The sequence below is a fragment of the Silene latifolia genome, chromosome 8 (assembly GCF_048544455.1).
Source record: "Silene latifolia isolate original U9 population chromosome 8, ASM4854445v1, whole genome shotgun sequence".
NCBI lineage: Eukaryota > Viridiplantae > Streptophyta > Magnoliopsida > Caryophyllales > Caryophyllaceae > Silene > Silene latifolia.
In genome coordinates this window covers 53,303,730-53,316,639 of record NC_133533.1, presented here as the reverse complement: position 1 = coordinate 53,316,639, position 12,910 = coordinate 53,303,730, and the positions used below count along the sequence as shown (strand labels likewise).

At 38.3% G+C, this 12,910-nt stretch overlaps 2 protein-coding genes and 1 long non-coding RNA gene across 3 annotated transcripts; 2 read left to right on the top strand and 1 right to left on the bottom strand.

Annotated features, from left to right (window-relative positions):
- The first annotated feature begins 262 nt into the window (after window positions 1-262).
- Window positions 263-4,107, top strand: LOC141596854 (O-fucosyltransferase 31). Its single transcript, XM_074417111.1, has 9 exons — window positions 263-701; window positions 809-871; window positions 978-1,059; window positions 1,133-1,200; window positions 1,942-2,030; window positions 2,155-2,358; window positions 2,602-2,824; window positions 3,094-3,321; window positions 3,398-4,107. Exons 1-9 carry the CDS (start codon window positions 576-578, stop codon window positions 3,809-3,811), a joined length of 1,497 nt encoding a protein of 498 aa, XP_074273212.1. The 5' UTR covers window positions 263-575; the 3' UTR covers window positions 3,812-4,107.
- A 987-nt stretch (window positions 4,108-5,094) lies between these two features.
- Window positions 5,095-8,083, bottom strand: LOC141596852 (protein SICKLE). The gene is made up of 4 exons (XM_074417110.1): window positions 7,682-8,083; window positions 6,259-6,489; window positions 6,043-6,144; window positions 5,095-5,938 (listed from the first exon to the last, which is right to left on the bottom strand). The coding sequence occupies exons 1-4, from the start codon at window positions 7,926-7,928 to the stop codon at window positions 5,505-5,507; spliced, it is 1,014 nt and encodes a 337-aa protein (XP_074273211.1). The 5' UTR covers window positions 7,929-8,083; the 3' UTR covers window positions 5,095-5,504.
- Window positions 8,084-8,196: 113 nt separating this feature from the next.
- On the top strand, window positions 8,197-10,057 carry LOC141596853 (uncharacterized). The gene is made up of 2 exons (XR_012522617.1): window positions 8,197-8,713; window positions 9,744-10,057. It is a non-coding gene; the product is annotated as an uncharacterized LOC141596853 (long non-coding RNA).
- The last annotated feature ends 2,853 nt before the right edge of the window (window positions 10,058-12,910 follow it).

Sequence of the window (12,910 nt, the reverse complement as noted above, 5' to 3'; positions counted from 1 at the left end):
GGCTTGGCTTGGGAAGTCGTGGTGTGACCCGACTTTAGTTGTGTTGACCGGTCGGTTTTGACTTGGTTGACTTGACTTGAACTCCTAGCTATTGCATACCATGGAACTACAACCAACTCAAACAAGCGATTACACGAAGCGATAAACCAATGTATAAATCACTCAAAAAGCAAATTCCATATATGACCCGGAATTTGCTTAACTTATTCTTAAACCTACTCCGCTTGGCTACTATATTCGACTAAAAACACCTAGTTGACTCGACATTATTTGATACTACTATGAGTACTATCAGACTTGAACCCTTGAATCGGTTCGGATAATCGGATCTATAGGTACTTAGCATGTATGTTCGTCGAATTTGTAAATTTAGAAACGGGGAGAATCGTAACTGAAAGGTAAGATCAGCTTTATTATTTGTGTTGTTTTTATTAAAAGAGATTAGGAAGAATGAATGATGAGAAAATGAGAATGAGGATGAGGAAGTAGACGATGCTTGGGTCTGAAAACAGTAATTAGTGATTAGTGATTTTCGTTTCTGGAAAAAAGAAAGGGGTTTGTTGGTGGTGAAGAAGATGAAGGTGTCAGAGCAGAAGACGAAATCACCGGCATACGCGGGGATGCTACTCCTGCTATTCCCATGCCTTTTCTCTCCAAATCTCTTTTCTCCCCTTTCTCGTTCCTCTCCTTCCCTTTTCTCTGTATGATCATCCTTTCTATTTTTTTTAATATTCATCTTCATCATGATTTCTTAATTACTCTTATTTATCTATCTATCTATCTTTCTATCTATCTATGTATCTATCAGGAATGGAATGCTCCCAAACCTAAACATCTGCACCTCCTTCTAAATGCATTACTATCCCAACCTGTCAGTATCTCTTTATTACCTCCTACATTACCACAGTAATTCTCATCATATTCACTCTTAGTAGTTTGCTTTCTGCTTTCTTAACCCGCTTTTCGCTTCCTTACAGCCCTTTAAACGACAGCTTGACCTCTGGTCTCCGTTGCCCGATCAAGGATGGAAACCTTGTCAACATCCAACTCTCACTCCTTGTAAGTACTCACTACAACCTTACTACCATTCACATCACCTTCCATCATTATATTTCTCGTTTTTCGTTCCCAGATTTACCCAAGTCGCGGGGTTATATTCAAGTTTTTCTCGATGGAGGGTTAAATCAACAGAGGATGGGGGTCAGTTATTTCTTATTATATGCTAATACTCGACTATCACTTTATGTTTATGTATAATTCTCTATCATGCTCATTCTCCATTATCTTATTTTTTGTTCCATGGAATTTTATGATTAGACATGCTTAACTGATTGCCCCTTAACAAAAAAAAAAAAGGACACAAAAAGGATATTTTAGGAGGTTCGAATGATTGCCACCCCCGTATGGCAGGTTGCAAAGGGCAACAACTTGACTTCTTTTTTCGAGTTTTTCATAGCTTTAGTTGTTTGATGGTTACTGGACACACTTCTACTGAGAATTTGATACATACTCCCTCCATCTCATTTATATGATTACCATTTGACAAAAGGCCATATTTAAGATGTAATGATGATTATATCATTATTACCTCTTGAATTAAAGATCATTCATATAGACGTACCAGTGATCCTTATCATTCCTCCCTATATATCCCGATATGCATACTTAAGTAAGGATAGGATGGGAAGTGCAACTTTTTTTTTCAGCAAATATAGAAATGGGCAATTCTCTGGGGATGGACCAAAAATCAAATGGCGACTATATAAAATGGGGTAGAGGAAGTAGGAGTATATAATAGGGATATTTTTTCAAGCGCAACAAAAGTATATTTGTCTGCTACCCTTGTATTTTTGAATGCGACCAGCTCAGAGTGAAATATTATTACCCTTTTTAAGTAGCATTGGTGTTCACAAAGATATCTGTGTCCATTTCCGGTTGAAGATTTGTGATGCTGTTGCTGTCGCTAAAATATTGAATGCAACGCTTGTAATTCCGCATTTTGAAATCAATCCAGTATGGCAGGACTCAAGGTAACTCTTCACAAGATAGGTTTCCTCCGTCTACCACCTCATCTCCTTCATGTTTAATGGTAGATGACTAAACTTTTTTCCCCTCTGTAAGAAAGGTAGAAGAATAATTTTCTTTTTTGAACAGTTCATTTGCAGAAGTCTTTGATGTGGATCACTTTATTAATAGTCTAGGCAATGAAATTTCAATAGTTACTGAGCTGCCCAGTGAATATGCTTGGAGCACAAGAGAGTATTATGGTACAGGCATCCGAGAAACTCGTATTAAAACTGCACCAGTCCATGCATCAGCTGACTGGTACCTCGAAAACGTCTTACCCATATTGCAGAGGTACGCTAGTTTTGTGTTTGACGTAATGCAATATAAAATCGTTTTCCACTTTGCTGAGTAAAATACATGTTAAAGTGAACTGGTGAAAACTAGCACACACTTTTCATGCTAGCTATTACAGACACAGGAGCAGTGCTATGGAGGGCATTGCTCTGCTGTATACAATTACTGAGTTTAGCTACGGCTTTCTTGAGTTTCTATTTAGAGGTGTGAAATTGTGAATAACATATTAAACTGTTACAGATACGGGATTGCTGCTATTTCTCCATTTTCTCATCGCCTGGCCTTTGACAATCTGCCTATAAACATTCAAAGGCTACGTTGCAAAGTCAACTTTGAAGCATTAGTATTTGTTCCACATATAAGAGCTTTGGGTGACACCCTTGTTAATCGACTTCGTGATCCGGGTGACCTTGCCAGACAGAGTACTGGAAAGTATGCTGTGTTGCACCTCCGCTTTGATAAAGTAAGGCTCCTTCACATGTCATGCTTATCCTGATACCAGTGTTGCCAGATTGAGTACTGTCTTATAACTTCCTATTTTATAGAAAATGATGTGGTCTCATGTTTCATGACGAGCGTGTCCTAAGTTGATCTCCTTTGATCCTTGGTACTTGGTAGAATCTAGTGTAGGAAAAGTGTAATAGTGTGACGGTCATTGACTTAGAGAAGCTTTTTCCCCATGGCTAAAAGCTCTGGATAGGAAACTGATCAAAATTGTATGGCTTGGAACAGGATATGGCAGCACATTCGGCATGTGATTATGGTGGGGGGAGAGCTGAAAAATTGGCATTGGCAAAGTACCGGCAAGTAATATGGCAAGGAAGAGTAATGAAAACTCAGTTCACAAATGAGGAGTTGAGGAATCAAGGGCGGTGCCCATTGACTCCGGAAGAGATAGGATTAATGCTCACAGCTTTGGGGTTCAGTAATAACACCCGCCTCTATCTTGCTTCTCACAAGGTCAGATTTTGTGCCTCTTAAATCACAGCTTAATACCAAGCCATTTTTTATACCTGAAAAAGGATAGTTGAATCAGGTCTATGGGGGTGAAGCGAGAATAGCTGCTTTAAGGAAAATGTTTCCGAGAATGGAAGACAAAAGGAGCCTAGCAAGCAGTGAGGAGAGAGGGAAGGTGGAAGGCAAAGCATCGTTATTAGCAGCAGTGGACTACCATGTGAGTGTGGACAGTGATATCTTCATCTCTGCCTCACCAGGAAACATGCACAATGCCATGTTAGGACATCGGGCATACAAGAATAGGAAGACCATACGTCCAAATATGGGGTTAATGGGGCAGCTTTTCCTAAACAAGACCACAGATTGGACCCAGTTTCAGAATGCGGTTGTAGCTGGGCACAAAAATAGGCAAGGCCAATTTAGGGTGCGCAAGGAGAAGCAATCAATTTACACCTATCCAATTCCTGATTGCATGTGTCCCACTCGTAACTAATGTAAACAAGTTGTGGTTAATAGTCTTCGGACGTCCAATTTGTCAAGTGGTGGATGTAGGAGGAGCTAGCAGGGGGGATCCGCCCCGAACAATGGAAAATTTAAGTATTTAACATTATTAGTCAAAATTTTCGATTTTTTTTCCTGGTGTATTTTATTTATTAGTAATTCACTCTCCACCCCTTTAAAAATTTTCGCCCTAGCAAATCCTGGCTCCGCCACTTGATTATTTCGCGATCCTTGTGCCAAGCTATTTTCAACAATTGTATTTATATCAATGCTTCCATTTGTGATTAATTATTCGTAGGATTTTGTTAGACTAACTGTTCTATAGGAGCGTGCCCCCACCTTTGACAGCAGAATGAAAATGGCAGAAAACAATGCAGGTCAAGCAAATTTCCTTTTCAGGTTACTAAGGGTAAGGGCCATGTGTGCAGCAACTTCAAACGTCAATCTTCAGAGAGACGGGAACTCAGAAGAAGCTGGTGTTCAAAACATGTCGGGTGATCCTGTATGGAGAAGTCCTGTTCGACGACCAAAGAAGTCCTAGGAGCTTAGTTTCGTAACCCAAGAGTGAAGGCGTTCAAGAAACTCCTGATCTATTTCCGCCACACTATATACAGTACCCATATTTTGTAGGCCTAGATAAAAGTAGGCATGAATAATTGAATAGTAGAAATGCGTTAAAAGTGATGCGAGCATTTAGACTTTGATGGGCAACTCAATATAGAGTTCAGCTTCGAAGCAATAATGCAGGACAGACTAATTTTTACCAACTTTCCTTAAGGCATTCTTTATTGAACAAGTGTGATACTAATGTGTTCTTGCAAAAAGAATTGTGTTGTGAATTAGCACTTTCGAGTCCCTAAAATGCTTGTTTACTTCACAAATAAATCCAATCTAAGGCTAGGCTAAGTAGATATGTACTTCGTAATACGGAGTAAATTGTGGGATAATAAGCAAATCCTCTTTTTTTTTTTTTTTTTTTTTTTTTTAAGAAGTATGTCCATTCTTTCTCTATTTTCTGTGTCACCGGCACTGCAGGGTGAACGGAAGAATCTTTAACAATGTTCATCGATAATGTTAACTAGGGTATAGAGCTCAAAAACTGCTTATACCTTTCAGACTCCCTCGTAAATTTTGACAGGTACAACAATTGTAAAAATTGGGGTAGTAGCAATTGGCAAACGTAGTGTCGTCATTTGAAAAGCTGACGATTGTCTGGAGTCAACAAATTTGCGACCATCACAACCATTATTTTAAGCGGTGTGAGAGATCACAAGCTTTTGACCGTCACAAATAAGAATGTGTTTTCGAAGGCTAAATAGACTCCTAAAAATTACTGACGTCAAGGAGGTTCTATAATAGACTACTAAATAGCTAACGTCAGTAGCCTCGTCTTTTACAATTGTAAAAAAAAAAAAAAAAATTTAAAAAATTTATACTACCTGTATTTCAAATGAAAATACTATGTGAGCCTTCTAATGCTTAGAAGACAAAAAAGCTCGACTCATTGAGGACTTGGGGTAACATCCCAGGATCTTGCATCTGAGAAGGTCGTTTCTCTTGGCTGCAACATCACGAGTTACCCTGGCCATTGTTGAAACATTAGCATTATACAATCAAGCTACAGTGCTGAATCCCTCGTCTGTCAAACTGTGTTTATGCGACAGTGAAGCCTCAGCCTCAAGGCATCACGAGTTATCTCCATCCGCTTCGTCAGCAGCGGCAGCCAAAAATTCAGCAAGACTTGGCTCACTGCTGGTTTTACTGCACGAATTTGATACCCGAGCTTTTTTCGCAGATGAATCCCTCCTAAAAGATCCGCGGTTTCCGTGAGGTTCATCTTTTGCGCTGGAGGAAGTCATTTTAACAGATCCCCAACTGTTGAAGAATCTCCCGTCATCATCTGACTGCCAGATAACAGGTTCTAAGAATGCCCATGGGTCTTCTACCATGGATTTGTCATAGTAAGACCGTGAGTGACCTTCATAAGCATTACCTCGTCCTCTCCCGCCAGAGTACCTTGATCCATCCGATTGCCCCCTTCCTCTTCCTGAACTAGGGCTTGGACTATTGTTAGGCCATTGACCACTTCCTTGTGTGTGAGGTCTCAAGTTTGGGCCACCTTCACAATTAAACACAAAACAAGTGAGCTACACCTTCCTGTATGCATTAACAGGAAAAACGACCATCCTTTTTATACCAATCAAATAAATACCATAGAAGTACCTTGATGCTCCGGATACGCACTGCCACCACGTCCTAATCCAGGGCTAGGATTATTATGATACTGTGGAGCATTGTAAGGTGAAGGGCTAAAGCTAGGGCTCCCTGCACAATTAATGTATAGTTGTCAGCAAACTGAAAAGTGAAAACTGCTAAGCAACCATTACAAAATTATTGACTTTAAAGTGACAGAGAGCTTATTCCAGATGTCGAATATACCTTGGTGCACAGGAAAAGGGCTCCTGAACCCCATTGGACCAGTTGCGGGGCCAGGACTATAACATGGGCTTCTAACTTGGTGGCCATGATATGGACTCCTGCCTCCCATCGGTCTTGCAGTAGTGCTGGGGTTATAATAGGGTACTCCACCTTGATGAATATTCTGCTGCTGCGCATAAGTGTTGTGGAACTGATGAGCACCAGACTGGGACATTTCAGAGTTTCTTGGCCCTAAATTGTAAATAGTGAGGTATTAACATTTTTATTGCGCAAGTTCAGGATTTTTAGTAAAATGAAACGATCAACTACTCAAGTAATCCACAGTTCTAAAGCAAAGTAACTGTAAATAAAGGTGTAGCACCCAGATGATAATCTACAGAAAAGCAACTGCAAACTTTCTCCAAAGTACAAAGTCCTAATCAACAATAAGTAAACAGACCCTGAGGATACTAAAAATTCAAGACCTGAAGTGAATTCCTTCGAAGACAGAAAATACGGACTATTATATACCCAAAAAACTCTTTATTCATTGATTACCATATCTTAATTTGATGTTAAACATGGTTACTAGGGAAAGGGAGGGCAAATCCATCATATGGAGTAGTTTAAGAAATTTAGATGTTCATAAAGGGGATGCCAATGGAAGCACCCTACAGTCAACAATAGTGGTTAAAGTTCAGCAAATAAATTTCCAGGACTAACAGCACACAAAAATGGGAGCAGCATTACAACGCAACACAACCCTTGATATGTTAACTACGTATAACTACTAATATATGAATTTATATAAATGTTGCAATGTTCATTGAAATGTTCATTGCAATGTATGCAATTCATTTAACAATATAACAATTATCTTCCTACAACTGATGTACGTCATTAATCACTGGCTAGTGTTGAAACCCCTAAAAAATGACCAAATAGTTGGTTTTTGTTTAGGTTTTTTTGACGATCAAAGTGATGAGTAATTGGGTAGCTAGATTAAAATAAATAGTCATCCAAAGCATGTATCTAACTCCCCAAGAGAGCATGATGGGAAATCAGATATATGAAACAAAAAAAAAAAAAAAAAAATGCAAATCGTAATGGTTTTTCACTGAAACGAATACAGACTTGGGGAAGTTAAAAAGAGTAATTGGACAGATGGGAGTGTAATCCATTGAAAAACTGCGATTTAGCAATTAGGTATGAGTAAAAAGTGGGTACCCTAAACAAGTATCTACATACCCTAAAAGTTTGATATCCTGCAATCATACATGAATCACAATTGAATTGAATGATAGAATAAAACACAACATAACATCCAATATCCAATATCTACAGTTGGGTAGAAGCTAATTCATTCTAAGAAAAGACGTCAGCTTTGATTGAAATAGAAACAGAAAACCTTAAAAAAAAGGGGGAAAAGGGAGGAAGTAAGTACCAGAAGAAGAGGAAGAAGGAGGACGAAGGGGTTTGTGGGAGGAGAAAGAGGACAAAGGATCGGTGTAGAAATCGAACCTGGGTAATGGTGGGGGTGGTGGTAATTGGGTTGGGGTATCAACAAGGGGATTTGCAAGAGGAGTATTGTTATTGATTAGGGTTTGTTCTTCTTCACCACCACCACCAGCAGCAGCAGCAGCAGCTCGCATTGCCTTCAGCCTTTCTCTCCTCTTCTCTGATTCCTCCATTCCAGTACTACTCTATTCTCAGACCTCCTATTTTACAAGGAACACAGTCGCGTACCACTCTTTTTACTTTTTTACGATCACCTCGCCCTCTTACAAAGGAATCTCTCACAGTATCCAACTTTCTCCCGTCTTCTTCTATTTATTTATTTTATACCTACTTGCTCGTTCAATTACGAGTTTTAATTTTCAATGGAAGTAAATCTATAAAATACTATTAAAAGCCTAAACTAAAATGGCTCATAAAGTTCATGTCAACAAAGCCACGTGTGATTGTAAAAAGCCACGTCAGATAATTACTATACCACATCTATATCCTATGTGGCATGCCTATATGCCTTCTAAAACACAAAAATCACAAATTCTCAAACAATCCACCCAACTCTAGATGAGTCGGCCAAAAAGAATTTTTTTTTTTAAAAAAAAAAAAAAACAATTCATCTTCCCTAACTCAAACGTTTTCTCCCCAAACCTATACCCACCTTAATTCAATGCAAATCTAATTCGATGTAAATCAATATTCACAACACTTCGACACCTCTACAAATTCTTAACTTGAAACTTCTTTTTGATACATTAATAAACAATTAAATGGCTCACATAAATTTCCAAATTAATTGCATACCCTAATCAATCCAGCCGTTTTCATGATGTTTAAGTTTCCGAAATTAATGTCGCTTATTAATTCCTCAACTAATCTGTATGAGATTTGAAAATTGAAATGTAAATCTCCAATATAAATTTGCAGTCCACACTCCATTGAATCCTTCTTCCTATTGAAGCAAGAGGTATGACTTTCAATTTTATTCTATTTCCAAAATAGTTCCTAATAACTCAATTTGGTTTCTTATTTCATTTTGATTTCAGGTTGAAGCAAAAATCATTAATCCACAATATATTCTATTTATGTTTTATGATTTAACGGACAGCGTAATTTTTTGTTTTGTTGCATTTGACGCCATCTTTCCTTCGATTCATTCTATTGACAGTATAATTGTATTCCTATCTAGGTTGGTGTCAAGAAGTTTTAAATATTTCATTTTGTATGGTTTTGGTGACTATTAACTCTACTTTTATACTCGTACAATATATCTCAGGATGAAAGCCTAATCAAGGTTAGCATCTTCATCATATTAAAAGTACTTGGTTTTGAGGGGGTTGTTGATTGATTTGTTTACAATTTAAGCTTTTTATTTTATATTAAGTTAGTTAGAGAGGACATCTCATGACACTCGAAATAAACGACTCCGTAACAATTTCGTTGTAAGCTTACTATCCCGTGACAGCTTGGTAACAATTGTACAAGAATTTGTGTAAAGCTAGATGGGAAGAACAAGGCAATGAGGAGGGTTCTCCACTATAGCATCAAAAAATCAAAATGAATTGAGTATTTCCGTCTCTTTTATTTGTTTACCTTTAATTAAAATACCGCTTACGTAGAATAAGAAAAGCAGTAAAGAGCATGTTCTAATGCACCGTTTTTATCAATTGTTGGTAGGCTTTAACTAGGTACATTGTTAGTGGATTTAATGATCATAAGGCTTCAAGTAGTTGATGTTTTGAACATATTGCTTTTACGCAGTCACATTCTAAAACATAAATGAGTACATAAGCTTTCTTTATAGTAATGCAAGTACTTTGTATGCAAGAAGTTGTATTTCTCCTTTGGCAAGGTTTGTGTTCAATTAGAAAGGTAAGAGTCTTAACATAGTTGTCAATTTTTTTTTGAGGAAGTAAGTAAGAAAGTGAAGTTCACATTCATTCTCTCCTTTTTAATTTGTTCATTATAGTATAAAACTCTTAATCTTTATTTGTTAGTTGCAAATGCAGTAACTAAAAAAGTGAAGAAATCAGAGCAACGAATCCACAAATATGAGGGGAAAGACGAAGGGAGCCACAGTTTTTGGATTAATAAAGGCCCATAGTAATGTCATTTAGCTATGCGATTTCGGTGGTTGTATCTATAATCTATGCTACGATAAATAAACTTTGGATTCCATATCTTCATCATTGTAGCTTATGTTCAAGCATTGAACATATAATAAATTTGAATACTCCGTACCTTTTTTTCTCTAAGAAGCATGGTGTATTTATTTACAATCATATTTCTTTTACTGATTCCGGCTGCGAAACTTAAAGTTGAGTTACTGGTCTTTTTATGATTTCACCCGTATTTCATGAAGAACAAGTTGTATACAATTATATTTTCTTTGTGAGGAGTGTTTTAAACGAATGTAAAGAATACATTGAGTCAGATGAGTATTTCGCACGTAAGTTATACCAATTGCAACAAATGGTAACCCATACATGCGTTTTTGTAAAAATGATGGATAATAGTTAATCTGCTCTTTTTGGTCGGTTACTTGCGGCAATGTGAATCAAATAAATTCTTGTAAACAATTGAAAAAAGAACGTTAGAGTAGTTGAGTGACCCAATGATGTTTTTCTACGCTTTGTTTAGAGATGTAGGGAAACAAAAATGAAGTTAAATTATAAAAGCACAATCGGTGTTTAAATACGGAAAATCATTTTTGGCGATTTTACAATCCACCCGTTTGATAAAAGTTGTTCGCTCAACCCAATGGAGGTCGTAGAAGATCCACTTAAACAAGACTTTTTAAATTGCGTTCAATTGGATGAATAAATGTACAACATAAGGTACCCTCAATTTACCGATTCCTTACCTTACAAGAATTTAGATTCCTATGAATTATTAACTTTCACAATTGAATTAAACGTTCCGTGCATTGCACGGGTCATAAAACTAGTTATGTCCATAAAAAAGCACAACCTTATTTATAAAGAACCCTTATGTAATAAGTTATAATAAGTTAATTCCGCTTCTAAACGGAGTACTTCATCCCAATTCTCATAGCTTATCTCACAATGGGCTCCCACAAATCCATGACATGTATTTAATTTTAACAACTATTTAGGTTTGACATATATTTAATTATAGCAATAATTTTAGAGTATATTTTTTATATTCTTATAGTATACTCCCTCCAAGTTTGATCAATCTTCCCTATTTCTCTTTTGAGCTTATTTTCTTATCTTCCCCTTTCCTTTTTTGGTTATTTTTTATTCATTCTTTATTCATCATCTCTCCTAAAAAGTCAACAATTTCCCCTACTTTATCCTACTTTATTCATTTTTTATTCATTATTCATTTTTTATTATTTTCTCTCTCAACAACTCGTACTAATTTATCCATTTTTTATTGTTTTCCTTATTTTTGGTGCAAAAAGCAAAGGGGAAGATTGATCAAACTTGGAGGGAGTATTTTACAGTGACATTATTCATTTAGGCGTGACATATATTTAATTATAGCAATGATTTAGGTGTGACATATATTTAATTATAGCAATGATTTTAGAGTATATTTTTTATAGGTTATAATTGTTCCGGGTGTAATTCCAGAGCAGTTACTTGTTACCACCCGTGCTTGTAGAATGATGTCTTTGATTGAATCCTCCTTTCGGTCTCCTGAAACAATGAACAAACTGAGGGCTCGGCTTTGGACCGAGCGAACTCACTCCGACGCTCAAGTCAGTAAACTTAAGAGGATTAAGTTATGTGTTACTTGGCGAAGTATATATTGTAGAGAGATAAGAAAGATATTACCAGATTATGAGGTGTTTAGGTTAAATTGTGGATCCCTTCCTCAATGAGAGTTGAGGAGTATTTATAGACTTTCACCTTTTGTCACGTAGTGGCCAAGTGGCCAAGTGGCTAGCAGGTGGAAAGACTGATCTACCCTCGGCCGAGGGACCCATGGCAGGCCGGCGGACCCTGTTGACTCGCCGTAGGGGTCTTGGATATGAGTTTGCGGATGTGTGCCCACAAGTAGCTAGTTGCCCAGGTAGGACCAAAGAGACAGCCGACAGCTGCGTCGGTTAGGCTGTCTAAGTCGTTGACTTGCTTGTGGATATCTTTGACCTTGCTCAATATGTTGACTCGGTCAGCGGGTGCAGAATATGCCCCATCAATTTGCCCCCAGCGTAGTCTATGCCGTGGTATGGGCTCTGATGTGTGTTGAGCGTATATTCTGCGTAAGACCAAATTTTCTGCTCCGGCTTCTTCTACCTCGGCTTGGTTCTGCTTAGGCCGTACCATATCCCCCCTCCACATGGATGTGTAAAGGGCATCCGATGTGGAAAAGAAAGTGACGCCGGCCGAGACACAGGTTGAGAGTGCTTGGTTGTTTTTGATTGCCCCGTACGTGCTACCTAGCTTGGTTGGTCATGTGGCCGGCGGAGAACAGATACTTTAGGGATTTGTTGAGGAAGATGAATAGGCAGAGAGATATGAAGGGGCGTGTTGAAGACGCTTGGTCACCGTTGTATTGATTGACGTTCAATCTGTTTGCAACGATTGACATTCCGTGGTTGCATGTCCGACACGTGTCCGTTCGATTGATTGGTCGACGTTTTCATGGGTCATGTGCCCGATTGGTCCTTCTTCGTGGGCTTTCCCTATAAATAGGGCGATTAGTCCCCGAAATTGGCCACCAATTTCATTTTCTCTAAAATTTTCTTCTCTCTAAACTTTCCAGGGCTTCTTTCTCTTCTAATCTTGAGTCGTTACTTGGCTAGTGCTTTTTTTTCAAGGTAAACAAACAAATTTTTCTCAATCTCTTATTTTGTTAAGTAATTGTTGCTACCATGTCTTCTGCGATGCTGGGACCTAGTAACCGTGCGCCGGGGTTCCCATCGCGTCTTGATGAGGAGGAGATACTAGACGCCATCCCGATAAGGTCCGGGGCCCTACGTCTCCTTCTCCCGAAGTTGATCCAAAAGCTTTGGAGGATTGGGAGGATGATGATGATGTTGATGATGACGGTGATGATGTTGGAAGGACTCGTCCTAATGAGGGGAGGCGACATCATGGATCACGGCGACGCTGTAAGGTCCGCCCGACCGTGCCGGGACCCATAAGTTCGCCGGTTGTTCCGTGAAAACACTTTTCGAGGGACATTTCTACTT